The 26,140-nt window shown below is 43.1% G+C and overlaps 2 protein-coding genes across 4 annotated transcripts in view; both read left to right on the top strand.

The window, feature by feature from the left end:
* Positions 1 to 17,543, top strand: part of atosa (atos homolog A) — a 28,743-nt gene extending 11,200 nt beyond the window's left edge. For 2 of the 3 annotated variants that reach the window (XM_010738347.3, XM_019278886.2), the window contains exons 2-12: positions 8,283 to 8,467; positions 8,937 to 9,133; positions 9,660 to 9,785; positions 10,072 to 11,947; positions 12,575 to 12,700; positions 13,438 to 13,526; positions 14,623 to 14,719; positions 15,073 to 15,231; positions 15,388 to 15,456; positions 15,737 to 15,930; positions 16,281 to 17,543. In XM_010738347.3, coding sequence (XP_010736649.2) covers positions 8,283 to 8,467; positions 8,937 to 9,133; positions 9,660 to 9,785; positions 10,072 to 11,947; positions 12,575 to 12,700; positions 13,438 to 13,526; positions 14,623 to 14,719; positions 15,073 to 15,231; positions 15,388 to 15,456; positions 15,737 to 15,930; positions 16,281 to 16,434 — 3,272 coding nt within the window. In that variant the 3' untranslated portion in view covers positions 16,435 to 17,543. Of the gene's footprint in view, positions 1 to 4,917; positions 5,097 to 8,282; positions 8,468 to 8,936; positions 9,134 to 9,659; positions 9,786 to 10,071; positions 11,948 to 12,574; positions 12,701 to 13,437; positions 13,527 to 14,622; positions 14,720 to 15,072; positions 15,232 to 15,387; positions 15,457 to 15,736; positions 15,931 to 16,280 lie in introns of all 3 variants that reach the window. The other variant, XM_027281285.1, reaches the window with a different exon arrangement.
* A 2,991-nt stretch (positions 17,544 to 20,534) lies between these two features.
* On the top strand, positions 20,535 to 25,646 carry arpp19a (cAMP-regulated phosphoprotein 19a). Its single transcript, XM_010739476.3, has 3 exons — positions 20,535 to 20,771; positions 21,701 to 21,823; positions 23,977 to 25,646. The coding sequence occupies exons 1-3, from the start codon at positions 20,715 to 20,717 to the stop codon at positions 24,145 to 24,147; spliced, it is 351 nt and encodes a 116-aa protein (XP_010737778.1). The 5' UTR covers positions 20,535 to 20,714; the 3' UTR covers positions 24,148 to 25,646.
* Positions 25,647 to 26,140: the final 494 nt, after the last annotated feature.

The following is a 26,140-nucleotide window of genomic DNA, read 5'->3' as shown; positions in this document are numbered from 1 at the left end:
CCTTGGTAACACTTGTCCCTTTTTTTTCCCCCTCCTCCCTTTCTTCCCTGGTCAACAGTTGTGATCATTGATCACTGTTCTGCAGCGGTCTCAGGTCAGTCAGGTCTGTCCTTTACTCATTTTACATTATTGGGACGTAAGGATTGTCTCAAAGACAGTGCCACAGCACCACTGCTCAGTTAATTAACGAATTAAATGAAATCCATTTGCAGTTTCTGTAACTATATTGAAACATTTAACACCCCCATAGGTGTGGACGTGTTATCTGAATTTATCATTGAAGGCAGAACATTTGCTAAACATTATATCATTAAAATGTTATGTTCAGCTACTTGTTTGTAGCTTGTGACCGTCTGCCTGCTAAAAATGTATCAGCTGTAATTAAAATTAATTCACTTTTGGGCATCACTTGCCTGTTACATATTTTTGACATGACAGCTTCAGCACACGATATGCTTAAAGTCATGACAACGCATTTGCTAGGACAGCTGACTGCATAAATAAACACCAGACTTCTCCTTGGTTTGGTGTCAAAAACGGTGACTTTTCTTTTTCTTCTGCCCTTCAACATCATTTTGAGGAACAAAAAAATACTAGACGATAGCAATGTTTGGTCCTTTGATTGTTTTAAACAGCTTACCTCAGAAATGTGTGTGTGTGTTTTTTGTTTTTTTTTAAACAATATTTTTATTAATTTTTCCCTCAATTTACATTTGAAGGACACAATATTATTCACAGTAATGAAAAACAAAACAAACAAGTAAATAAAAGCAAATCGAAAAGAAAAAGGAACAAAAAACAAAAACAGAACACCAGCTCAGATCTATATAAACAGTACTCGGGGGTTACAATAATAATGTGCAGTATGAGCAATCAAGAAAATCCCTGCGGCATGATATTAGAAACACTCGGCTCTACATAGTTCAAATAGGGTTAGAACTGTGTGTGTGTTGATCGCAGCCTTCTTGTTTCACCCTCTCATAGCGTAAGGAAACTATGGCTGCTGTGAAACAACAGCCTATCTAGACCCAGTGTTTAGGTTGTCCATTCTGGGATACTGTAGAAATATGGCAGTTGCGCTGCCATGGCGGACTCCATGGAAGAGGACTATCTGTAAATATAAACAGCTCATTTTCATTTTTAGGTGATTATACATTAATGAAAACGTTTATGCATAGTACATTTTCTTTGATATATTCTGCAAATCTTACACATTGGACCTTCTAGGAAGCTGTAAACACAGTGTAAGCTTGTGACAAAGCACTGGATTTTAGCGCAAATACAGTCACACACTCAGAAATTCAATTCAGGATGCTATGATTCAAGTACGAAATGTTAAACTAACAGAATTTGCATCGTAATTGATAGTTATGTCAATGAATACTCGTCATGGAGTGTATCGCTTACCAGATCGTGTTACAGGATTCTTCATGTACACATTCATATGTACATGAAGCACATGGCTGTACATACTGAGGGTGAGACTGCTCGCTGTGATGTAGTTAGTGGTCTGCATATTTTCAGGACACACGGCACGTTTGGAACCACACGAGTTTGGAGCACACACTTTAGAAAAACATAAGCAAGCAGTTGTAATCTTTCAGATATATAGGAAAAAGAGATAGTTTAGTTGGCGTTGCAGACCAGCTGGTCTCCAAATATAGTCGTTCAGACTGCAGAACTGGCCATGGGACAAAAAAGGCAGCATTGCAAACAATTCCCAGGGTGTTGAAATGCATTGCCAGGGTTGCTGACACTTCGAATCTGCCACCTGTTTTGCTATTAGTTCATTTGAATGCTTTGGAAATGGATATGTGCTTATATGTTCTTGGTATCACCACACAGTGGACATCAGGCAGCCTTCAAAAGCCAAGCCCACTGGTGGATTTTAAAGGAGTGCCATATTCTGTCATTTGCAGATAATGTGTGTTGTCTGTGCTTTCCTTTCAGAAGAGGGTGGTACTTGTGCATTAAATGGTTAGCTTAGCCTACTAACTATAGTGCGTAGAAACCAAAGGAGCACAGTAATGGCATACGTGTCTGCATTTAGGCAAGTAACTTGTGCCCATTGGAACTTTTCTCACAGTCTTGCAGTTATTTTTAGCACTTCCATAGTGTGTGACTTCAGCCATTCACCACATTAGCCCTTTTTAAACATCTGGCAGACACCACCACAAAGTCTTCAAATGGTTGATTGTAGAAACCTGCACTTTGAAATCACACACAAAGAGACAAACAGAAAACGGGAGCTACCAAGTTGTGTCTATATTTATCTCACTGAGGGCTGCAGAAAGGACATTTAGCATGGAGGAACTGTCAGTGTAATCTCACATCCTGTATATTCATTATAGAAGTTGCAGACGTGTGTATATACAAAGATTTCTCACTCAGATTCAAGTGATTTTGTCTCACTATTCTTACTGTTTTGAAAATATAAATATTGCCTCCGTAATCTTCCTGGGCCTAGTCAAATTAGACGAGTATGATGTTGTGTAGCATTAAACAGGGCATCGGCTCCGTCACGTTGTATTTTGAGGTGATTATAAGCATGCATACATCTTCAGTGCTTTTGATTCTTTCCAAGTCCCACACAACAGAATATGACCTTTTTTCAGTACGAGTACAGCTGAACTGGAGTTAAATTTAGATTTTGTTTCTGTTTCTGCTTCCTCTGCCTTTGCACAGTTCAAGGGATTTGACACAGTTTTGTCATTTTGTTGAGCAACTTGGGGGAGCAATTAGAAGTCATTTGTTTGATGCAGATGAGATTCCTGCTAATGCAAGTGAAGCAGAACAGTTGAAGGATTTTTCATAGCATGAATTAAAATTGCCTACGTGTAACATACACAGGTTTAGATCAGTTTACAAATGCATGTCTATTCGAGTTCAGATTTGATTATTGATTATGTATTTTTCCGCCAATGGGATAATTTTTTTAATTTTTCCCATGTTGTAAACAGTTGTTGTTGTTGTTAGCATGTTGTTAGAAGCCACTGATGCGTTGGGTTGAGCCCATCGACCAATCGGACGCTGTGTTTCTGATATTTTTTCATTTAAGTGGAATAACATGAAATTGCAGGGATGACGGTAATTCACACAGCCCCGATTTAGGCATCACACTAACACAATTTTGAGGTCATCCAGTTAACGTCACAGCCTTACTAAAAGGTACAAGTGCAGAAAAAAAGTTTTTACTTTGAGTTGGTTACCATCAAGGACATCCGGTGCTGTACCTGATCAGAATGAGCAAGGTTGAACCTTTACCGTTTGCTTCCATTCAGACGTACCTGGATATCATTATGTGTTAAGCTGACACACCCCAGCGAGCTCAGCAGACTGATTGGAAATGCCTTTAACATACAGCCTTCTGGCGTGCTTGTTATCTGGAGTCTGCAGGTCCTGAAGTAAAAATTCATGCATCTTAAAAAAAACAAACATTTAAAATCAGAAATCTTAAGAACACCTCCGGTGTCCTTGCTGCATTGTTTGTGCAAGAAATGTGTCCAGTTATACAAACCTTTGTTCTGTTTTATTATTCATTCATCTTGAGAAAATACGTCACCGGAGCAGTTAGGAGCTTTAACGTCTTGCTCAGGGGAACCTCAAAACTAGCTGTGGACAGTTATTTATTTACTACACATTCAACATTTGAACTGGAAAAAAGCTGTTACAAGTGTACTACTCTTCTTTAAATTGCTTGTTTTTGTCACACATTTAAGTTGATTTGAATATTGGATTAAATAAACTCCTCTTCTTGTCTGTCCTGATATTTTTTCTGTGTGCTTGTTAGTCTGATTCTGCAGCAGCCACTTGAAGCACAAAACAAAATCAAGTAATCTCTCACAGCCAAGTCACGATTTGTTCAATTTTGTAGTACAACAGTTCAAAAGTGTCTTTAGACATTCAAATTATTTTCTGGAATAGATTTGTCCCCAGGAATCTTCCAGATAGTCACATACGGTCACATATGGCCTTGATAATAAGTCTGTTTTTCTGTTTCTGTTCTGACATTCAGAAAAATGACACCAACTTACATCAACTGAGCTGATGCAAATCCAACCTAATTTGCTTCCTCTCTCTTTTTTTTATTTTCGGGTTTCTGCAAAGGTACAAAAACTCTTGCATGAAATCTGACTTGACAGACAGATAACCGAAAACAGCGTGAATATGACTTCCTGTTTGGCTTTTAAACTAAGTGCGCGTGTTTCCTATCTGCCTTTTAGACTACTCGTCTGTCTCTTCCAATATCTGCGTAGACCTTCTGTCTCTCTCCTTATGACGTATATCTCATCTCTCCCCGGTCCCTGCCCTGCAGTATATTAGCTCATATTGTCTTTGATAAGCAGTAGTCCAGTCTCATCAGTGTTTTGTTCCCACTGAGACTTTGATCTGTTACTCTTTTTTTTTTTTTCTTTTCTCATCTGTCACTGGCTTTTGTCTCCAGTCCACCAGCTCAGACGAATCACTAATGAGGAAAGACTACCAAGACTCCAGCAGTGCTCTCTGCTTCATTTCAGTGAAGCGTGGTCATAAACAAATGGCACATACAGTAAAGAGAGCTGTGCTGGCTGAGCAGAGGAGGATGGGAGTGGTTTTATGCCTTATGGCTACTTACACAGCATTCAAATTAGCTGTGAGTGTATGTGTTTGTGCAGAGCAGGACAGCCTTTGGTAATAGAAAAAGGGCTAGCCACTGCAGTGACTGTGTGGCCACAGTGCACGTATTAATGGATCAGCTTATCTGAATTATCTCACTTGCAGTCTCTCTGTCCTTAACGTCCACATCCTGTCTGCCTCTGCGTTAAAATAGACACACGGCTGCATGCAAAAGTAAAAACTGATTTAATTTCATAAGCTTCGTAATCCTTTTGAACGAGGCACTGACATGTTTGACTTGTTCATTTGCCTCCCTGACAGGGCCTTAGGTAATGTGATGAATCACACCAAAGTGTGTGTCAGCGTGTACCACAGTGTGTTTACACTGAACATAGTCTTGGCTACCGAGTGAACGCTCCGCTCTTATCCTGGAGGCCTTTTTCCATCCCACATGACTCTATACTGATCTGTTGGCCTGAGGACACGGAGACAGCTGAGAGGTGTGTGCCTGAGTGTGTGTGTGTGTGTCTGTGTGTGTGTGTGTGTGTGTGTGTGTGTACGCATTACAGGCCGGACCAGCCGATCTGTAGGCGGGGCTCCAGCTGCACTTGGTGGCAGGCGGTCACAGGTCTAATAATAAGAAGGCTGAATCTAAATCCGACCTGTTACATAATTCAAATCACACATTATCAGAGACGGAGGAGAGGTCACACTCGCATGGAAAAGAAAAAGATCAGCGTTCCATTGTGTGTTATGTATTTGGGTGTGGGTCCATAAAGGTCCGACATGTATCAGCCAAGCTTCTTATTGAGACAGTGGGCCTAAGCCTGATTATGTTTTCTGTTTGCATTTCTCCAGCAATGCTAGTAGTTGCTATGGTGCTTCTCTAACTGCATGCAAGGGCGCCAGTGGAGTTTACACACAGATTTGAAAGGAAGAAACTAAATCACATCATGTAGCACGCAAAGACAAAAAGGAGAAATAGGGCAAACAGATATTTGTTTATTTAAAAAAGAAATATAAATGAATGAGAGACAGATTTTAAGAGATGGGGAGGCAGGAATGAATTGGTCACGGTCCGCTAGGAAAAAGAGGAGGAGGGGAAGCAAAAGCCAGGATTGAACATTGAGCCCCGCGTTTAAGGTTTAATCATTGGTAAACAACGCAGATTGTCCCAAATGATATTTACCATTTCCGCCAAGGGATTTAAAATGTCATATCCTGCATCGAGCTGAAACAAGCTTCTGTTTGTTTCCCCGACGATTTAAACATTTGTGAAGCTGTTAAAAAAGGGACAAAAGTCGATGTCAGCTCTGTAAATGTGCTTCTGTATGTTGAACGCATCTCTCTCTCTCTTTTCATGTCCATAGAAAGGTTTTCTTCTCCTTCTCTGCCCTTTTTTTGTGTTGTCCTGCATCCTGATCAGATGCTAGCCTCCATTTAAGCTGTGTCTTTTGTGTGTGTGTGTGTGTGTGTGTGTGTGTGTGTGTGTGTGTGTAGGCTTCATAGGAATGTTCTATTCAGACACGACGCCCTAAAGAATGACAGCTCTCATCTATGCGTATGCAAGCTGGGCCCCCTTAACCAAAGCCTCCATCACTGGTCCTTTTGTCCTGCACTGCACGTGTGTGCGTGTGTTGCTGCATGTGTCGGTGTATGTATGTATGTATGTTTTCAGTGGATTGTCTGTTTGCTGCTGGTGTGTCTGTTGGTGTCCATGTGTGTTTTTTGTCATCTGACACTTGCTCTGCACACATGGTTAAGGCAGTGTATACGTTTGTGTGTGTGTGTGTCTTCCCAGAGGCTGTTTTCGGCTCCTCCCTTAATCACCCCTTTCCTCCTTCCCTTCATCCATCCATGTCCCTTTTACCCCTCCCAGCCTCTCTCATGGATCATCACCTTTAGCCCAAATCTACTGATAGTACTGACAACTGGAACCTTCCCCCAGTGTGGATTGGGAATATACCTTAACAACAGCCCACTACTGTATATTTATCCAGCACATTCAGGCCAGCCGTCGTCGTAAAGGTGATGGACTCCGTGACCTTGAGTCTTGACTTCTGTCATATATTTTCTCCCTCTGCTCTGTCTCTTGCTCCCTTTTGTTCAAGCCTCTCCTATTGCAGTCCATAAAGAAAAGGACCCTGCATATAGCCTCCTTCTCCATCTCTTTCACCCTGCGCTTATTCAGCCTACAGCTGGCTAACAGACCCCCACCCACCCACCCACCCTCCTTTGCACCCTCCCTCCTTCCCTCTCGCCTCATGTTTTGTGTTGGACTGCGCCTCTCTCCACGTGCAGCAGCAGCTTAAAGGCATGTAGGAGGAGTTCCCTGAGAGGAATGTGCGTGACTGGCTGGCTGACTGCAATACGCACACGCACACACACACACACACACACACATGCAGCTCCAGCTCATAGCTCACACTTCTGCAGAGCCAGCTGAGAGGGACTCTGATCTAGCCAGCCTGACTCTAGTGGGAGGAGGACAGGCTGTGTGTATATATATATATATGTGTGTGTGTTTGTACTTCTAGCCTTATGAGGGCCTGATATCCTCGAAAATGATTAAAACACACAAATTATCCACACAATTGTGACCTAATATTTGCTTGACTCCAATTAAAATGAAGCCAGGAGGGAGGGCTCGGGATTGTAGGGCAGGCAGCTTCCGTGCGTCAGTGTTTTTGCTCGTGTGCTGTAAAGAAAGAAAGCTGTGATGATTCTCAGAGCTGTTGTGTATCAGCTGACCTCCTGTGGGATTCTGGGAGTTTTCTCTGGAGGAGTGCAGGAGAGCTAAGACGGGCTCTTCAACCTCCTGCTAAAAATACCCCTACTTTAGATTTAAGCTTGAATTACAACACAAACAGAGCATGAGTTTGTTAATTTTGTTGTGGCAGGAAACAAACCAACGAGCCACAGCTACAATTCAGCGGCTTCTGACTGTTGACCTAATACACAACAGCCCCCATCATGCCCCTTATGAAAGGTGCTATAAATGTAGTTATTATGATTAATAATGCACAATAAAGTGGCTCAATGTGAGCTATTATTATTTTTACAGCCACATGTGTCCTTCTGCTTCTACATAATAGTTAAAGTCTTGTGGTTGGTTCAGAGGGGAAATAGCTTAGCCCTGAATGGTGAAAGGTTGATTCGGCTCTTTGTCCTGCCATGTCCTGGTCACCCCGCCAACCCAACCCCACCCTGGCAAATTTGGTGTAGCACCAGGTGGTGCAGCATAACTCTATTTTTATTCATTAATGCTCTAGTTGAGTTTTGTTCGCAAATGCTTTGTCAGTGAGTGTGAATGACGTCTGTTTCCGCAGTGCCTTAAAAGTGTGTGTGTGTGTGTGTTTACTGTATAAGAGAGAGAGCAGACTGTGCGTGGCTTAACCCCTCAGCTCAGCTGACATGGAAGATCTAAATATATTCATTTGAAGCAGCCAAACTGGAAAAGTTGTGTCATTCAGTACCTTCCCCCACACCCCTTCTCTAACCACTTAAGTTAAAACCTAAACAAAGACTTCGAGACATTCACGTGTTCATCGTGTCAGTAAAGGCATTTCTTTCTGCATCTGTCCTAGATAAATGAGCAGTTTACCTGATACACTCCTCCACTTTGTTTCCTTGTTTTCTGCGAAGCGAAAACATATGCTGACCCCGTGTCTCTCTGCCTTGTCTAGATGCAACGGAGGAGTTTTTCGAGTATGACGCCGAGGAGTTCCTGGTGTTCCTGACCTTGCTCATCACAGAGGGAAGGACACCAGAATATTCTGTGAAAGGCAGAACCGAGGGGCTGCACTGTCCACCGGCCCAGTCGGCCATGCCACCTCTTCACAAGCATGAATGCAGCGACAAACTGCCCCAGGTAGCACACATGTACACGCACAGGATAATTGTGTGTTTTACAAAGACAGCTCGAACTCAGCACCCACTGATTCACTGCAGCAGCTGCAGAGAAGAGCAGATAACATTTTAAATGAATATTTCTCCTAAAGATGGAGTCTTTCATCATTTCAGTGGAGACATTTTTGTGCCTAAACCTAACCAAACCTTAACCACAGTGGTGTCAGAAAACGGTTGTTAAATCTCAACTAATATAGCCTAAAACTGTCTGTAGGCGGACTATCCGTATACAGTACACATCCAAGGTGGAAGGTGATTTTTAATATTGTGAACTGAGATGCGACCTAAATAAAGTCACTGAGAGATCCAGCTCTAAGTGAGGCTCCTTTAGGGTCCCTCTGCTTTGCCCCTAGATTTCAAGGTCCCGATGTTGACATTCACTAATGAGCACTAACCCTCCACCTTTTGTCTGCGGGTGTGTGTGTGTCCAGTGTCGGCAGGCAAGGCGAACCCGTTCAGAGGTGATCCTGCTTTGGAGGAACAGCATCCCCATCATGATTGAGGTCATGCTCCTTCCAGACTGTTGCTATGGTGATGAGTGCCCCCCGAGTGACCCCATCAGCGACCCGGTCATCAAACAAGATGCTCTGCTACTGGAGAGATGGACCCTGCAGCCAGTTCCAAGACAGTAAGGCACACGCTTGTGATCTTAACTGTTTAAACACGGTCAATGCTAGAAAAGTGCACGTTTGTCAGTGTTCATAGGAGATGATGTTCACACAAAGGAGACTATGTTCAGTTGTATATTTACACAAATAATCCTTTCACATACCCTGTGCACTTTGACATGAGGTGGAAATACCTTCAATGTATACAGTATATACAGTGCCTGTGGTGTGGGCACTGGACAGGTTTGAGTGCTTCTGTAATAACATTGTAAATGTGTCAAATTACACCAGAGAGATGCAGAAGTTTCATTTTCTACTAGGTGAAGGCTAAAAAAAATGCTAAAGAATGAAATGTGAAATAAAAAAACTGGCTTGGCACTTAGAGGGTTAATTAGTCATGCAAATTGTCCCACTTCCCTACTCACATGTGTAGAAATAGAGAACACTGTGTTTGAAAAACACACACACACACATCCTTGAACTGTTTTCTCATTAACGTGGCATACTGGCACAATTCCACCTTCTTCTCGACTGTGTTTTTAATAGAAGCGGCGACCGCTTCATTGAGGAGAAGACCCTGCTGTTGGCTGTCCGCTCCTACGTCTTCTTCTCCCAGCTCAGCGCTTGGCTCAGCGCCTCCCATGGCATCGTCCCCAGAAACATCCTGTACAGGTCAGACATAACACTCACTGAAGACTTTGACACTGGTGGGCTCAAGGTTTTTCACTGAGGCTGTTCGGATACCAGGTTATTAAAGCTGCAGGAAGAATTGAGGGAGCTTGATAAAGTTACGTCCTTTTCAAAGACATATCGGTATAAACTTTTGTATTGTGCTGTTTTTCAAAAATCTAATTAGAGGAAGTAACACTGAATCCCTCGAGGCTCTGACAATTCCTGGATATTTTAAGATGGAACAGTTCACAATGGCGTGTTGATTGAATCTTTCCCTGTCGAACAGGATCAGTGCTGCTGACGAGGAGTTGGTGTGGCAGTTCTCCCAGCCGCCTTCAGAGCACATATTCCCTGTCCCAAACGTATCCCACAGCGTTGCGCTGCAGGTTCGTGTCCAGTCGCTCCCACGCCAACCCACCTACCCCACTCTAGCCTGCAGCATCCACACTGGCCTGCCTCCACTTTACAGCAAGACCCCAAGCCTCAACCCGAACTTCAACAGCCATGGTGGCTTGCCCACCCACAAAAAGAGCCAGGACCCCAGCAAAGACAACCACCTTCAAAACTCCAACATGTACAGCAAGAGCTCCAGCTCCATGTCAGGCCTTCTCCTCAATGGATTACCCATTCCTAATCTTCCCATCAACAACATCCCCATTAATAGCCTTCCCCACACTGCCGTGCCACCTCCCTACATCAAGAAGAGCCAGGAGCCCGGTGAAGACCATACGTATCAGAATGGAGAGCTTCCGCAGGTCAACATCCCCCAACGTCAGAGCTCTCCACTGTTCCACCGGTCCTCTCACTCTCCCACGCCACCCCGCGCCCACTCCCCCTCTCCGCTCCCTACAAGTAAAGCAGGGAAGTGGCTGTACTCGGCTCTCAATGGCTCATCTGACCCCACACAAGTAGAGGACTTTGGGTCTGGCACCAACAGCAGTGACAGGTTAAAGGGGCCCATCCCTGAGCCACTGAGAGCTTTTAAAAATTTCTCCCTTGCAGAGCCACCCCGCTGTCCCTCCCCAAGGCCCACTGCAACCGAGACAAACCCCCTGATTGGCTCCCTGCTGCAGGAGAGACAGGAAGTTATCGCCCGCATCGCACAGAGGCTCAACTTCTGCGACCCCACAGCACCGCCACTCCCTCCCGGCCTTTTTGCTTCTGACAACCCTCCCAAAGCCATGTGGGGCAGTAACCATGATGACATAACTGCCAGTAAGACCAAAGAGCCCGAGGTACCACCCTATGAGTCTGTGGGACGTGTGTGGCCCGGCCCCTTCAACACACCTGTGACTGACGCTTCTTTCAGCAAACGGGAGAGCTCGTCCCCTAAACCTGCAGCCTGCAGGAAGCTGAAGATGACTGAGACGAGAGACGCAGAGGAGGAGAGGAACGGAGAGAGGCAGAGCGAGAAAGAGAAGGAGAAAGACAGGGAGAGGGGGAGAGACAGCTCCCTGATCGCCCAGGCAGTACAAGACATTACTAGACTCATCCAGGAGAGACTGTCTGTCCCCTCTTTGTCCCCCAGACACAGCAGGAGTGGCAGCCCTCTGCACCACACACACACAACAACAGTCACACACACGGTTCGCACATACTCTCACACCACACACGTCCCACAAGCCTCATCACACACTGCCACCAACGGTTACGCCAACGGCCACATACCTAGCCACGAACCTCATAGAGGCAGCACGCACACCGCCGCCACACATGCGCCCATTTGCACAGACAAGCCCCATGTCGATCCGGGGACCGAACGCCATTCGCCCCGGGCCCAAAATGGTGCCCATTTTACACTTGAAGAACCTTCATTTAAAGGCCAGACCCACACCCAGGCTGGTCAGCGTTTACGAACTCCCGCACAGGAAAAGCTCAGAGTCAGGACACCCAGCAGCCATGAAACCCCCTCTGCCTCCCCCGTCTTTGAGAATAGCCCAAGAAATGCCCAGATCTTTAGTTGGACTTGCAATGATGCCAGCCCAGCCATGAACTGTAACATAAGCCACAACCATAGCAAGCCTCAGCCTCAGTACCAGTCCCAGATGCAGACCCAGATCTCTGCGTCAGCCCAGGCCTCCTCCACGCAGGATGAGAATCAGGCGCCTTCGGGGTCTGGATGCTTCAGCAGTCCAGACATGACTCCCCCTTCTACTGTCCTGGTAAGGGACTCTTCATTTTTTCCATGTAATTCTGAGTCCATTTATCATGAGTTATTCCAGTGGTCATGTCCTATGCCTGCTTACAGGAGGCTTAACTGCATCACTAAAAATGAATTGTTAAACATTTTGGGAAATATGCTTTTTCTTTTTGTAGCTTGTGTCTGTATATGAATTTTCAGGCAGCAGCTGGTTAGCTTAACTTGGCACAAAGACTAAAAACTGGGAAACAGCTCGGCTAAACCTGTCCAGAATTAACAAAATCCTCCTCTGTAATATCTTTAATCTTCACAAAAACAGCAAGTTGTAGTTTTTTTTTTTTAGAGGTTATGTGTGGGACTACTTTTTGGCAGGGACTTCTGACACCTGGGGAAAAAATACATGTAAATACATTTATCTATTATCATTGATTTTATTTTGGTTAAAATTTTTCTCATTCCATAAGAAGAAGCCTGAGTTACTTGTTAAAGTACTGACAGTTAATCAGCGATTAGGTAACAACAGGCGTCTCAAACTGGAAGAAGCAGGTGGGACTGGAGTGATAATCGAGATGACATATCATTTCTGACATGCAGATGATGTCAGTTTACTTGCGAGCTGCCTTAACCTCTCTCCATCTCTGTGCTCCAGCGAGCTCACAGCCCCTCCCCTCTGCGTCCCTGCAACAGCTGGAAGAAACAGAATCGTCACTCATTAGACGCCACAGCGACCAAGGCTTTCCACCCCTGTACTGGGCTGCCTCTGCTCTCCAGCCCTGTAAGAAACACGCACTCACACATCTGTGCGAAAGTCATCATGAGTTTCTACTTTGTACATGTGTTAACACTCATAAGCTCACAGTCACACTCAAACACTTACTGACTCAGTCGTTGTCGGTGTCCATGCAGTTGTGTCATAACAACACACTCACTGCCCTTTATTTCAAGCCATCTGAAGCATTACTCGCTCAGTATATTGAGTAAGAAGTGAGCCTGTGAATGTTTGTCATAAAGAGACTTTGAAAGGTCTGGCAGGTGTTTTTTATTACTTCCGGGGAGTTTGCTGGCCAAGAGTAACACACAAAGAGACACACACACACACACACATACAAACACATAGGCGAGTAAGACACATGACTCATGTGTGCCTCACCAGCCACACTAAGTAAGTTCACTGAGTTTACCACACTCTTTGATTATCACAGTTTCCTGTTTTCTGAGCAATCTCACACACACACGAGCTCACAAAACAGTTTATTCCACATACAGATCACGACACACAGTGCACAAAATAGTTATACATTAATATTCACATCAGTTTATCTATTTTACAACATATAAATCGTGTATAATTCTGAAAATGGCTTTAAAATGTATTTCTCTCGTAACTGAAGCTTGTGCTGTTAAGTTTCTCTCCTGTGACCTTTCAGTCCTAGATCAGAACAGATATCTTGTTCTTGAAACTCTAACCTATGACCGTAGCCCTGTGTTAATCATGTCCTCTGTGTCTGGCAGGTTCCTCAGAGGAAAAATCAAACAGGCTACTTTGACCTGGACACCTCTCTGGTTGGCTGTAAGGGTTTACCTTGGGCCTCTGGGAAAAGGTACACATTTTCTCACCTGGGATCTTTTTTTTTTTTTTACTGTAGATACCTGACTCTAACTCAGTTTGTCCACAAAGATAAGATCTGGATACTTTTCCATGTTTACTGACTTATTAAGAGTTAAAGGACAAAGATTTTTTTGTTTTACAGTTGCCTCCCACATCATCTGTTTATTATAGTACCATCTGGATCAAGTTACTCATACTTTGCATCATCAAACTTGCTTACTTGTTTTTCTCACTTTGCAACGTTTCAGCTGTTACTATGTGTAAATGCCAGCAAAGCAAAGACTGTATTTATTGTTGTATTTAAAGTTAAATTATTATAATTAAAGCTAGTTTACTGCCGGTGTTAATCGAGCTGTCCAAAGCTTATAAGGGATCTGTATATAAGGGATCTATATTAGAGAGCAGATTACCACAGCTGCCATATTTAAACCCCTAACGCTGACATAACCTTGGATCAGCAGTAGCTTTTCGAAGTATTGTCTGCGTGTTGTGAGATCAGACAATAAAAGCGTTGTTCCTGGTTGGTAAGGTTAGGTCAGCCGTTCTGCTGACTATTCCTCTCACGCTGCCACCTGCTGAAGCTCTGCTGTACTGTGACTGCAGCTACAATCACACACATTCTGCTCAAAATGGCAGACACAGACACAGAGCTTCATGGCACTGCCTACACGCAGCAGATGTGGGTGGTAGCTCAGTGCTGCTTTTGATAAAGCAGATGTTTCAAGAGTTTGGCCTTCAGGGTGGAAAGTTCTGGTCAGTTTGGCTGGTAAAAGCCATTGTCAGTATTATTTCCGATTCTATTTTTTTTTATTCTAGAAGATTTGTTTGATTAAAAAAACATGAGACTGAATTACTTTGTATATGTGACCAGTGTAAATAAGCACCGGTAACAAACATTTCAAGATGGCTGATATCGCCTTTGTTTACTCACAAATGCGGTTCGGTCCTCTATCTCACCCTCGATCCAGGTGTTTTCAGACATACCAGGAATACCTGTCATGTCAAGCTCTTCAGATGCTCTTTCACACCCCATACCTTGAAAACAAGTTGCTCAAGTGTGTGTATGTGTGTGTTTTTTAACCCTTCAGGGTGTGTCCAAAGAGAGAGGGGTACACAGATGAGTCACAGCAGCTGTTCAGTGCCAGTGCTCCACCTGCCAGTCTCAGTCTGCTGGGAAACTTTGAGGTATAACACACAAACACACACAGAAATGTCTTTTTCATCCAACGGTTTATGAGAATAGCGTATTTCAACTCCTGCCAGTTTCCATCCCTAAATAATGCAAACAAACCCGAATGCTCACAATGGGAATCAATTTGGCTGCCAGACTTTGTTAAAGTGCAAAATCTGGACTAGCTATCACGTAGCAGCTTGTACATTTTGACGGCTAACTTTGCGTTTTTTCTTTTTTAAAAGATGACCTAATACTTTACTGGATGAAAAATTTAGTTTCTGTCCCGAAATAGTCAAAAGCTCAATGAAGTCTCCTGTGAGTAAAATTATGGAGGAAAATAAAATAATTGACCTGTTTTCTCCAGGAGTGTGTGCTGAATTATCGCCTGGAGCCTTTAGGGTTAGTGGAAGGTTTCACAGCAGAGGTCGGAGCCAGCGGGTCCTTCTGCCCCAGTCACCTGACCTTACCTGTGGAAGTGTCATTCTACAGTGTCTCCGATGACAACGCTCCCTCACCATATATGGTAAGATTACTTTTTCCTTCTAGTTAGTTAATCTATAATTCAGTTTTGTTTTTCCAACCAGCATGACTGAGCCTTGAACTGAAAGCTGTGTCTGTAATGTGTGTGTATTACCTATTACATGCGTGTTTGTGACACAGTGGTTGTGTTTTCCTGCAGGGTGTTATAAACCTGGAGTCCCTGGGGAAAAGGGGCTACCGTGTACCTCCATCAGGAACCATTCAAGTGGTGAGGAAACTTTTCTAGTCCCCCTCACCCCACAATGTTCTAAAAATATTTATTTCTACAAGAAATCATGATACATGATACACATGGCTGAGAACAAAGAGAGAATTACACTAAATAACAGAAGGAAAGGGAGACCCCTAGTGGTTATAGAGGTAAATTCATCATGAAGGGATCTGCACTGCGTGATGTTCATTGTACGTATCTATCAGAGCGTGTTGTGTCTGTATAGGTCGATGAGTTCAAGTCTTAATCCTCCCATGCGCTCTGGTTATCCCATCAGACCTTATTCAACCCCAACAAGACGGTGGTAAAGATGTTTGTTGTGATGTACGATCTACGAGCCATGCCAGCTGGGCACCAGACCTTCCTACGCCAGAGGACCTTCTCTGTTCCCGTCCGCCGTGACACAAACAATCAGACCAGCAGGAAGCCACTCGGCCATGGACGCACCTTGCGCTACCTCGTTCATCTGAGGTGAGTTGGCTGTCATTTCGTCTCTAGTGAGCACTAAACCTGGAATATATCCATGAGCGGTGACATTTCTCCTCCCTTACGGTGAGGCAGCTGTGGCTCAGGAGATAGAGCGAGTCACCCATGCGTTGACGTGTCCTTGAGCAAGTCACTGAACCCAGAGTTTTTCCTAATGGGCAGGCCAGTGCCTTGCATGACAGCTCTGCTGCAATTGGTGTGTGAATGTGAGTGTGTATGGGTGAATAAGGGAATATTACAAAAAGTTTTGTCCGTTAAGGTAGAAAAGGACTGTATAAATGTCCATTTACCATTCATCGTCCATGTCCTCTGTCTCCTTTCCTTTTTCCAACCAGGTTCCAGAGTTCTAAGTCTGGGAAGATCTACCTCCATAGGGACATCCGTCTGCTGTTTTCCAGAAAGTCCATGGAGGTGGACAGCGGTGCTGCCTACGAGCTCCAGTCCTTCACAGAGTCCCCCATTGACCCACCGTTCTCTCCACGCTGCTGAGGCCCGACTCCTGCCTCCACCACCGAAGCTTCAGTCACACCTCAATGCCAGCGTTAGACTCTTAACTCAGCCCATGGCCGGTGGAGAAAGCTCTGAAAGAGAAGCGATTTTAAAGATGGCAGTCAACAAGAATCAATTGGCCTGTGCCCAAAATCCCAAGTTTCATCCCCTCTGTCACCCAGAACTGACAAAGGGGGCAGCTAAGATGCTGGGAGACTCGTCAGAAATGAAATTTTGTTCTCTGTCAAGTGCACGACCATGGATCAGAGAGTTTGGGTCAAAGGTTGCAGTCATAGTGTATGTTTCAGTTCCTGTACTCATGGTTAAAAAGGCCTTAACAGTTGCGATTGGTAATTCTTCTTCGTCTATCCCCTCCAGCGTCTGGCAGGAGAGTAAAGACCAGTGATTGTCTACAGAAGCAGTTAGACACTTAAATAATTTCAGCAGAGATGAGGCTACTTTACTCTGTTTACTCAAATCAAAATGGTAATCAGATCTCTACACAATGAATGTGTTCAATCTCGATTAGTTTCATCATAAATAAAAAAAAGAATAAGGCCCGTAAAATTTGTTTTAAATACATGAATATTAGATTGATTGACCTAAAAGTGAACTCAGCTTTTGACCCTGTGATTCCTGAGCTCGGAGCAGGTGGCAGACTGTGGCACAACGCCATCCTCTCGTCCAAAAAAAAGAAAAAACCATACGACGGACCACTAAAGAAGTCGAACAAGCAATCAAGCTAGATTCAACTGAAAAGTATCACAGCAGAACATCAGAAGTGCACTGTGGATTTTTTTCTCATTATAACTGGAAAATGAAACAGAAAATAGTAATATTCTAATACTTTTGTACTGTTACAGAACCACTTTACTGGAAGTGTTGCAATAGGAAGAGTAACCTTAGTTTAGTGTTTACACATTCACTTTCAGTTTACTTAACCATCAGTTTATTTAATATTTAAATTAATATTTCAGTTACTACTTGTGGCGTCTGTCATGCTAAGATGATGTAGTGCAAACTGTATATCATAGTATGTATTTTTGACATTAATATTCAAATCTGAAAAAAATATATCTATATATCTTCTAAAGCAATCTTGAAAGCTGCTCTCTGTGTCTTTGTGTCATTATTTTTTACCCCACATGTTTTCTCTTTTCCGGCTACATTTGCAGACAGTCACATGGTGCAGGGTGGAGGGTGAGGTTAAAGGAACACAATGCATGTATTTCTGTTGCTAATATATCTAAAATGTCACACCTCTGCAAATAATTCAAGCGTGTCCACTGACTTGAAGATCAGAAACAAAAGCAAGTTCAAATGAGGAGTCTGGGTTTTTAGTATCATTTCTACACACATGAGGCAGGAATGATGAGGTGGTGTGTGACAGCTGAATTTCTGCTGATGTTTAAACATTGGGCCAATAGTCAGTGATTCAGTCAGTATTCTAGTACAAAACACAGCTGTAAATACTGAATCCATTACTGACATTCAGTACATTGTTTGTTTCAGATGTAGAACAACATGCTCCTCAGAGTACACAAACAATACATCTGCATTATGAGAGAATCACAAAACAAATAAAGGGTTTTAAAAAAACTACAAAAAATCTATTGTTGAAAGAAAATACAAATTTAAATGATTGACAAATATGACCATCTGCAGATGATCACGTCAGCGGTTCCTATATCCATCCATCATCTGTAACTGCTTATCCTCCTCAGGGTCACGGTGGGGCTGAGGCCTGTCCCAGCTCAGCAAGTCACCCGCTCATCACAGGACACATAGAGACAAACAACCATTTACACTCACATTCACACCTACGGTCGATTTAGACTCACTAATTAACCTGTTAAATTCATGTCTTAAGACTGTGGGAAGAAGAAATGGTACTGAACATCTGGAATATTATGAGAAAAACAGAACTCAAATATCTGATATATATGTTGTGTGAATTCAAACCTGTTGGCCCTGCTACTAGTCTTACCAGTTTTGACTTGTAAATAGGTTTTATTATCTATAAAATAAGAAAACCTGAACAAGACTAGTGTAAAGCTAGAGGTTATAACAGGGTTGAGTTTAATGGTTCATCTACAAGTACAACAGTGCTGGGGGTTTATGACCATAACCAGAAACATTTCTAAAGAAATTTTGAGTGTGCCTGACTCTGGACACAGTTTTACAGCAGGATGCTTTAAAGAGCTGTTCTGTCCACACTTTTCTTTATTGTCATTTCAATGTCATTTTTAAACTATGAAAACTGATACTTTTTTTTCCAAGCTTGTCTCAAGTTTTACTCTTTCAAATCATCAACCATCTACAGAACTTATCACTATGTTATTTTTCTACTTCTTCTTCTCATCATCATTATTGAGTGTGCCTGAAAGAGCACACTCTTTAAAACCTCTCGGGCTTATTCTTCCGCTTATTTTTCCGTTTCTTCCGTGTTTTTTTCTGTTCGCTTCTCCTCCCAGAGTTTTTGTCACACACACACAAAAAAGCTATCAAAACGACCGGCTCAGCCGGGAATGGTTGCTATGACTTTTCTAAGAGTTTCGGCAAACGGTTTTATATAGTTTTGGCGTGACACGCAAATATGCGGCAGCAACTGCCATCCTCAGCCTCATATACCCCCATGTTAAAAAGGCGGGAAATTTTCTGGAGGAAAGCAAAAGTAACGTTTCTCTGAATTGCTCCTAAGGGCACATTTCTTCATTTATCGACACAAAAGGACTATGTAGACGATCAGGAAGGGCTCATCCTGCTATAGGTTAAGCCGGTTCAATGATTGGAAATACGGTTTGGGCAGAAATCCTTCTTCTTCGAGGGAAGGTCTCAGCATTTTCTCTTAGTCTGTGTCAGGATTTCCAACTGACATTTTAACAGGTGCAGATTAGCTGCTGCTGATTGGGTCCTGGTTGCTTGGCAACCTCAGCCTGCTTGAAGGAGGAGAGGGGGGAGGGGCCAGCAGGCAGAAGCCTAGCTAATGTTAATTGCTGGTGCATCAGTGCTAACATGCTAATGTTGACATGCTAATGCTATTGCTAGCGTGTGAGTGCTAGCTGCTCCTGTGTCTAAATAAACATGTTAAAAATGACTATTTGAGGTGTGCTTTTTGATTACAGACCCCCGGCAACAGCCCCTCGTCAGTCTCAAAATTTCTGCGGGAATTTTCTAGTACTGACTTTTCTGAGCAGTGTCAGTAATAATGTATGGGGCCGACGTGTCAGAGTCAGGCACACTCAAAATTTCTATTAATGCTGTTTCCAGTGAGCCTCTTATAATTTAACAGAAAAATACATCAAACTAGACAATTTCTATATAATATAATAAGTATAAGCAGAATAAGCGCGGTGGATAACATATAGTGTGTGCTTTCAGGCACACTCAATAAAGACAATAGGTGGACAAACACAGAGGCAACCACTCTTAAACCACTTACCTGTGGTTCTGTGATTCTCAATACACATATTTGTTACAATAGCACATCTAGTTTATTAATCAAATGAGAAAAACAATACTTGTAATGCTTTTCTAAAATATTAAGTCTAATATCAGTCATGCAAAACTGCGTCCCACAAAAGTGTCCTCATAATATTTGGTGGTATAAACAGTCTCTGTGTAGTATAACACTGACATGGTGTGCAGCTTGACGTCTACCGCTTCACGACTACAGGTTGTAACACCTGGAACAGCTGACAACAGGAGGTGAGCGCAGCTGTCAGGTCTGCATGCAAAACTGCAAATAGGTTGCAGTTATTTAATATGGCGGCCAATGACCTCTCTCTCATCTGCAGACCTCATCACCACATTTACACCTTTGACCAAGTCACGCTGTGTATATGTTTATTATGTATGCTGTGCTTAATTCGCCTGTCATTATGCGGGCATAGCAACCGCATATATAAATTATATTAGCACGTGAAACATGACATGGACTGCACTGTGTTAATCTGCGCATCTTTCATCATCCTCTACATTTGCGGATTATTTGACTTTGAAATCTGGATTTGCCTCACAACACACACGGGGTCTTAACAGCTGATCGGTTATGTTACGCAATGTAAAATCCGAAACCCCAGCACTGTGTGCGGGTGCACGGCGGGAGTGCCAACGCGTGAGCGCGCATGGTGTCTCCGCATGTGACGTAGTATTTCTTCTGCGGGATTGCGCGCTCGGCAGGACTCGTATGGGTACGGAAAGTCACAGAGCAGGGGGGTTTGTGGATCACTTGTCCAACTAGTGAGCAATCTCTTGTCTGAGATCACGATAATATAGACATGTCGGGGGAAAACGAAGAAACACAGACGGCCGAGGAGACATCAGTGGACGAGAAGGTAACCGTGCAGCGGATTAGCAGTTTAGCAGCGCTAGCACCACTGACTTTGTTATAGCTAGCTAACGCTACCGCGTATAGCTTAGCTCCGTCGCCCCCTGCGCTCGTTATTGTTGACATATCTAGCTTGCCACTCAGCCACTTATTGTAAATGCTCAGTGTTTTCTGTCAGGCCTCGTCGTGGCTGCTCGGCTGGACTGTCGTCTCGGTTTCTAACCGAGCGGATGTTTGCGGGCGGTTGGTGTGAATGTCACAGCTAACGTTAGCATCGCCGAGCTAACTGTCATGACATTCACACACAGTGGGAAAACAGTTAGCTGCTAACGTTAGCAACATATATGTACATATATATTTATATGTGTATGTATGTGTGTGTGTGTGTGTACTCTGGTTAAAGTCCAGTTACAGTAACGTTGTCTTAAATTTGAACTTCACCCGTTGCTTGTTGCTACACAGCTAACCGCCGTAACAGCAAGCTGGCGGTTATTAGCCGTTAATCCCGACCGGTGGTCCAACCCACTCCACCCGGTGCGGGTCCGCTCGACGGTGACTACTTTGTGTCGAGATAATGCCACACCATATTTCCCCCTTTTCTTTTTTTTAGCTCCTAATGAATAAGGACAGCATCCAAATACAATGCAGCAGCCGTAATTTGAACCTGTACTTTAACAATAAGCTCTTACATACTGCTGTGCTTTTTGTTAATGTCACTTAAACCGGTGGATCTTATTCAGATATGCTGGGTTTGTTTACGTCAGCTAATATTATCTCTAACATTTAACCACAGTGCTATCAGATGACAGGTATTTCAGTGGGAAAACCCAGTGGATGTGCTCTCTCTCTCTCTCTCTTGTTGTGCAGTAATTGTGTGTTTTTCTTGAGCAAACCTTTCTCTTAACCCGAGGCCATATGTTTTCTGTTTGTTTCCAGGAGATTCAGGACAAGGTGATCAGTCCTGAGAAGGCGGAGGAGGCCAAACTGAAGGCCAGATACCCAAATTTAGGAAACAAGCCCGGGGGCTCTGATCTGCTTCGCAAACGCCTGCAGAAGGGGGTGAGTTAATCTGTTTGTTTGCAAAACACTCAGAGTTTAAATTCCCTGAACCCGCTCACCCTTTGCTTAGTAGTCGACAGTTTGGTTAGTTAACTAAACTAACGCAGTTTGACAATATATCAACTCGTCGCCTACTTACTAGACTTTTCCAGAGTGTACCATTTATATCAACGCAAGCAGAACGCTTTTTAGAAACACCTCTCAGTATCACACAGTACAAATCAACAACACCACAAACCGCAGCCCCCAAAATAACTACGAAGTTGAATTAACGCGAACACTATAAAACTTCATGAGGGTACGATTTCTTCTAGACTGCGTTAGTTATAGCCATGTGTATTTGGCATTAATTGGCGACTGTCTCTGTAGGGTGATGATCTATGACGTGTGATGTTGAAATGATTAGTGCATAGACAGAAAGTGGATTATTGTGATGAATGACCCATCCAGTAAAAATACAAGCAAGCACTTGCTCATTTCACTGTAGTTAGTAGTAACGTGTGATAGCACTTGCCGAATGGTAACACTTGATTTATTTTTCTGTAATTACACTAATTAAAAAGTAAACTAAAGATGTTTTTCTTTATACTTAAAAGTGATTTTATAGAATATTAATCTAAACATAATTTCATATAATCGTAAAGTGATTGCTTTTAGGTTTTGTGAGACATACTGAGCAGTTTTGGAACTTGTGTTGAACGTTTAGCAAAAGTTGTGACATTTTCTAGCTTAGTCTATAAAAACTCTTCAAATGAAGCTGTGATACAGATGACAATGATTAGTTTCAACCCTACATTTATCTTTCCTGCACCTTTAAAGGTCACCCGTGGATCTTTATCCTAAACAAAATATCCAGTGTTTAAACATTGTGTGAGTCCGTGGTGTTGAATGCATTTCCTCTCTTGTAAAACAATTGCAAAGTTCCTTTTTTATGAATTGTGATGTGCAAAATGAACCTGTTTGTCAACTAGCGAATCATTTAGTTTTACCAAGCACTCAATAGTAGGGTTGGGTTGGTTTCTGGTGTACAAGTTCAAACTGGTTTGATTTTGTGCAAACCGACTGAACGAGTATTCTGGCAAATTAGAAAGACACAAAAGCAGCTCTCCGTGACGTCAGCCATTTAGTGGGCACTCACTAAAACGCTCTCAGCTCTGACTGCAGCACTTCTAGTTAGCAGAGTATCTATCAATGCCGACCAGACGGTGATGCAGTAGGCAGTGTCATCACAGTGAATTGCTAAATAGTTTGTGAAATACATTGCTATATAAAGTGAAGAAACAATGATGCCATCATTTTCCCTTTTCAGTGTAACTCTAATATTAGCCTCGTCTCTGACAGCTGTCATGTGCCTCATGTTTATCACATCTAGCCAACAAGTACAGTCCGTACGAAGCCTTGATTTGATCCGCTTCTGTTAGCCCCGTTAATTCAAACTCAGCAGCACTTTGCGTGCCCATTTAAAAATTTAAAAAACCTCCACATTTGCAGGAAGATGTTATGGAAACTTGCAACTCCATTCTCATTCATGGCTCTCAGTATGTTTCACTCAGGAAGCGACTGAGTCACCTGCGACACCTAGTGGTCAAACTCCAGTCTTTGGCATGATGTCAAACTGGTTTGAAAATGTATAAATCAGCCTGAGCCTGCTCAACAAATAAATATTAGCTGTTGTTTTTTTGGCTGATAAGTCTAGCAAATCTACCAGTTACTTGAATATTTTACCAGCATTTGGCAGGTGGATGGTGCTAATTTTAGTTTACATCCTTTATTGTTTATATGAGCAGAATAGTGCAGAACCAACGTAAAAAAAAAAATGTCTATCACAATGCATTTATGCTCGTGTCTGCATGTTTGTCCTTGTATGCATGCAGGAAACAGACTCAATCCACAGGATACCTTTTTAAAACAAATCACACACTGTGCCATTTGTTCTTTGTACCACTTAAATAAATTCAGTTAGGGGAAGTAGGCTTAGAATAAATATTATTGTTATTTTACCAATATCAGCAAACCTGTTTGTTACATAATGAAAATTAAAAATTCATTTCTCTTTGCGATGTAATTTTAAACAAAACAACAGAAGTGTTCACTGGGAGCTTGTACTGTTCGTGTTTCATAGTTTTAATAATTCAATCTTCGTCTCTCTACAGCAAAAGTACTTTGACTCTGGCGACTACAACATGGCTAAGGCAAAGATAAAGAACAAGCAATTGCCGACAGCTGCACCGGAGAAGACCGAGATCACAGGGGACCACATCCCCACCCCCCAGGACCTGCCGCAGAGGAAACCTTCTCTGGTGGCCAGTAAACTGGCAGGCTGATGCACTCAGAGCCTTGTCAGCCCCTGCAGCAGCACCTCCCAGCCCCAACCCTCTCCACTCAAGTCTCAGAGCTGTAACATTACCTCTCCCCACCCCTCACCGTACCACCTGTCCCCTGATCTTGTCCCCTCCCCACCAGCCTGGACCCCTCCCCAACAGGAACCCACTCATATCACCCAGCAAACTGGCTAGCTGGTACCTTCAAACCCTGTTTATTTTATTATTTTTGCACCCCATCTCAACCTGCCCCTACTACCTCCTTATCCTTGTTTTTGTCCCTCACTACTCCCCCCAAACTGACTGCCCCTTCTGTCATCGTCCTCCTACATTTCCACGTTCCTTTTTCTTTTCTTTTTACTTTCATGTAAGATACGTTGAAAAACAGGACAACCAAGTTTGATGTGTTGAGCGGACTGTGACGCCTCTGCGCGACTGTTGGACGACTGATACCGCTGTGTTTACTGGATGACGAGAGGGGCACGCGGCAGGAGCTGTGTCTTGTATGGTTGGAGGGCTTTAGTGTGGTCATCAGGATCCCTCAGTTTGGAAGTGTGTGTATATATATATATTTCCTTTTTGTTTGGCACAGGGGCAGACGTCAGCCTTTTAGAGCGTTTTACATCAGATTTGTATCATTCACTGTATGTCCTTATTCTAAATTATGCTGTCAATATGCTTGAGTGATTGACTGATTAGTAATCCAGAGGCCAAGCTCAGTTTTGTTAACACTTTGATTGTGAACCACGAGGAGGGGGAGAAGCTGTACTAAAGGACCAGACAGTGAATGCCAGAGTGCCACATGAAAGTGCATGTGTGACGCAGAGCTCCCAAAGGTGAACATCACTGAGCTCTGTTTTAATTCATCAAGGTGCAAGCTCAGGTGCAGCATACGAGCGCTGGGTGGTATGTAGACGGTGCATTCAAGACATCTTGAAACTGGGAAATGCTTTCAAGAGTGAAAGAGGAGGGGATTGTGGTATTGCTTCAGTTTGAACGGCAACATTTGAAAGCTTGTATTTGTGGTGTGCCATGCATTTCAGCCTCAGATGGCGACACAGTCACTCTCCTCAGGCCAAAAGTCTCTAGTTCCAAGTTGTCCTGAATCAATCCTTAATGCTTGCAAAGGGTTAGAGGAATATACAGGACCTGAAAGCTAAATTCTTGTCAGCAGGGACCAGCCTTTGCGTCCTCTATGGTTTAAAAAAAATAATGTACTGGGAGCAGCTCTTGGCGCTGGGAACAAATAGTGTTATGAATTGTGTTCAGACTTGGGGGGGGAAAAACAAACTTCTATATGCATAAGTAGTTTTATCTTTAAAATATCTTTGGCCCTGTAAAGTGCTTTTCCAGGGTTCGTACTGACTGGATGAAGTTTACCCGCAATGTGGTAAATCTAAGCTAGCACTACATCCGTCTGAGCTGTGCATGTATATGGCTGCCCTGCTGTCACTTTGTGCCATTTTGTTTTGTAAATAAAATAGTTTTGCACAAATGTTTAATTGCTGTGTCGTGTGTGCCTTATGTTAACTTTGATGACATATTGTATGTTTATGTGCTTTAAATTGTCTAATTAGTGCAGAAGTTTGACCACAAGACAGTTTTTAAATCTTGCAGAAAATTTACCAGTTTCAGAACACAAAATCCGAACATTCAGGTAATCTGCCACTTTTAAATTCGACTTTTACATTTTGCCTTTATAGACAAACCCCAATGCTTCCACCAACAGCTGTCAAAAACAATACCTCTTTGATAGTCTTAACACAAATTAAGATTCAAGGAACCCACCGCTGAGGGCCCTCACACATTATTTCAATATTATTTTATTTATTTTCTGCCTCAGTAGCTCACGTGAGAGAGAGTGTGACCCATTTAACAAGTCCTTCCAACTTGCAGCCCTTTGCTGCATGTCTCCCCCCTTTCTCCACTTTCCTGTCTGCCTCCAGCTGAAAAAGCCCAAAACATTATCTTGCATTTAGATCTTCCCCCCTGTGTC

Source organism: Larimichthys crocea, chromosome VIII (genome assembly GCF_000972845.2).
Source record: "Larimichthys crocea isolate SSNF chromosome VIII, L_crocea_2.0, whole genome shotgun sequence".
NCBI lineage: Eukaryota > Metazoa > Chordata > Actinopteri > Sciaenidae > Larimichthys > Larimichthys crocea.
Note: the sequence above shows the minus strand (reverse complement) of the source record. Positions and strands in the feature narration are given on the sequence as shown.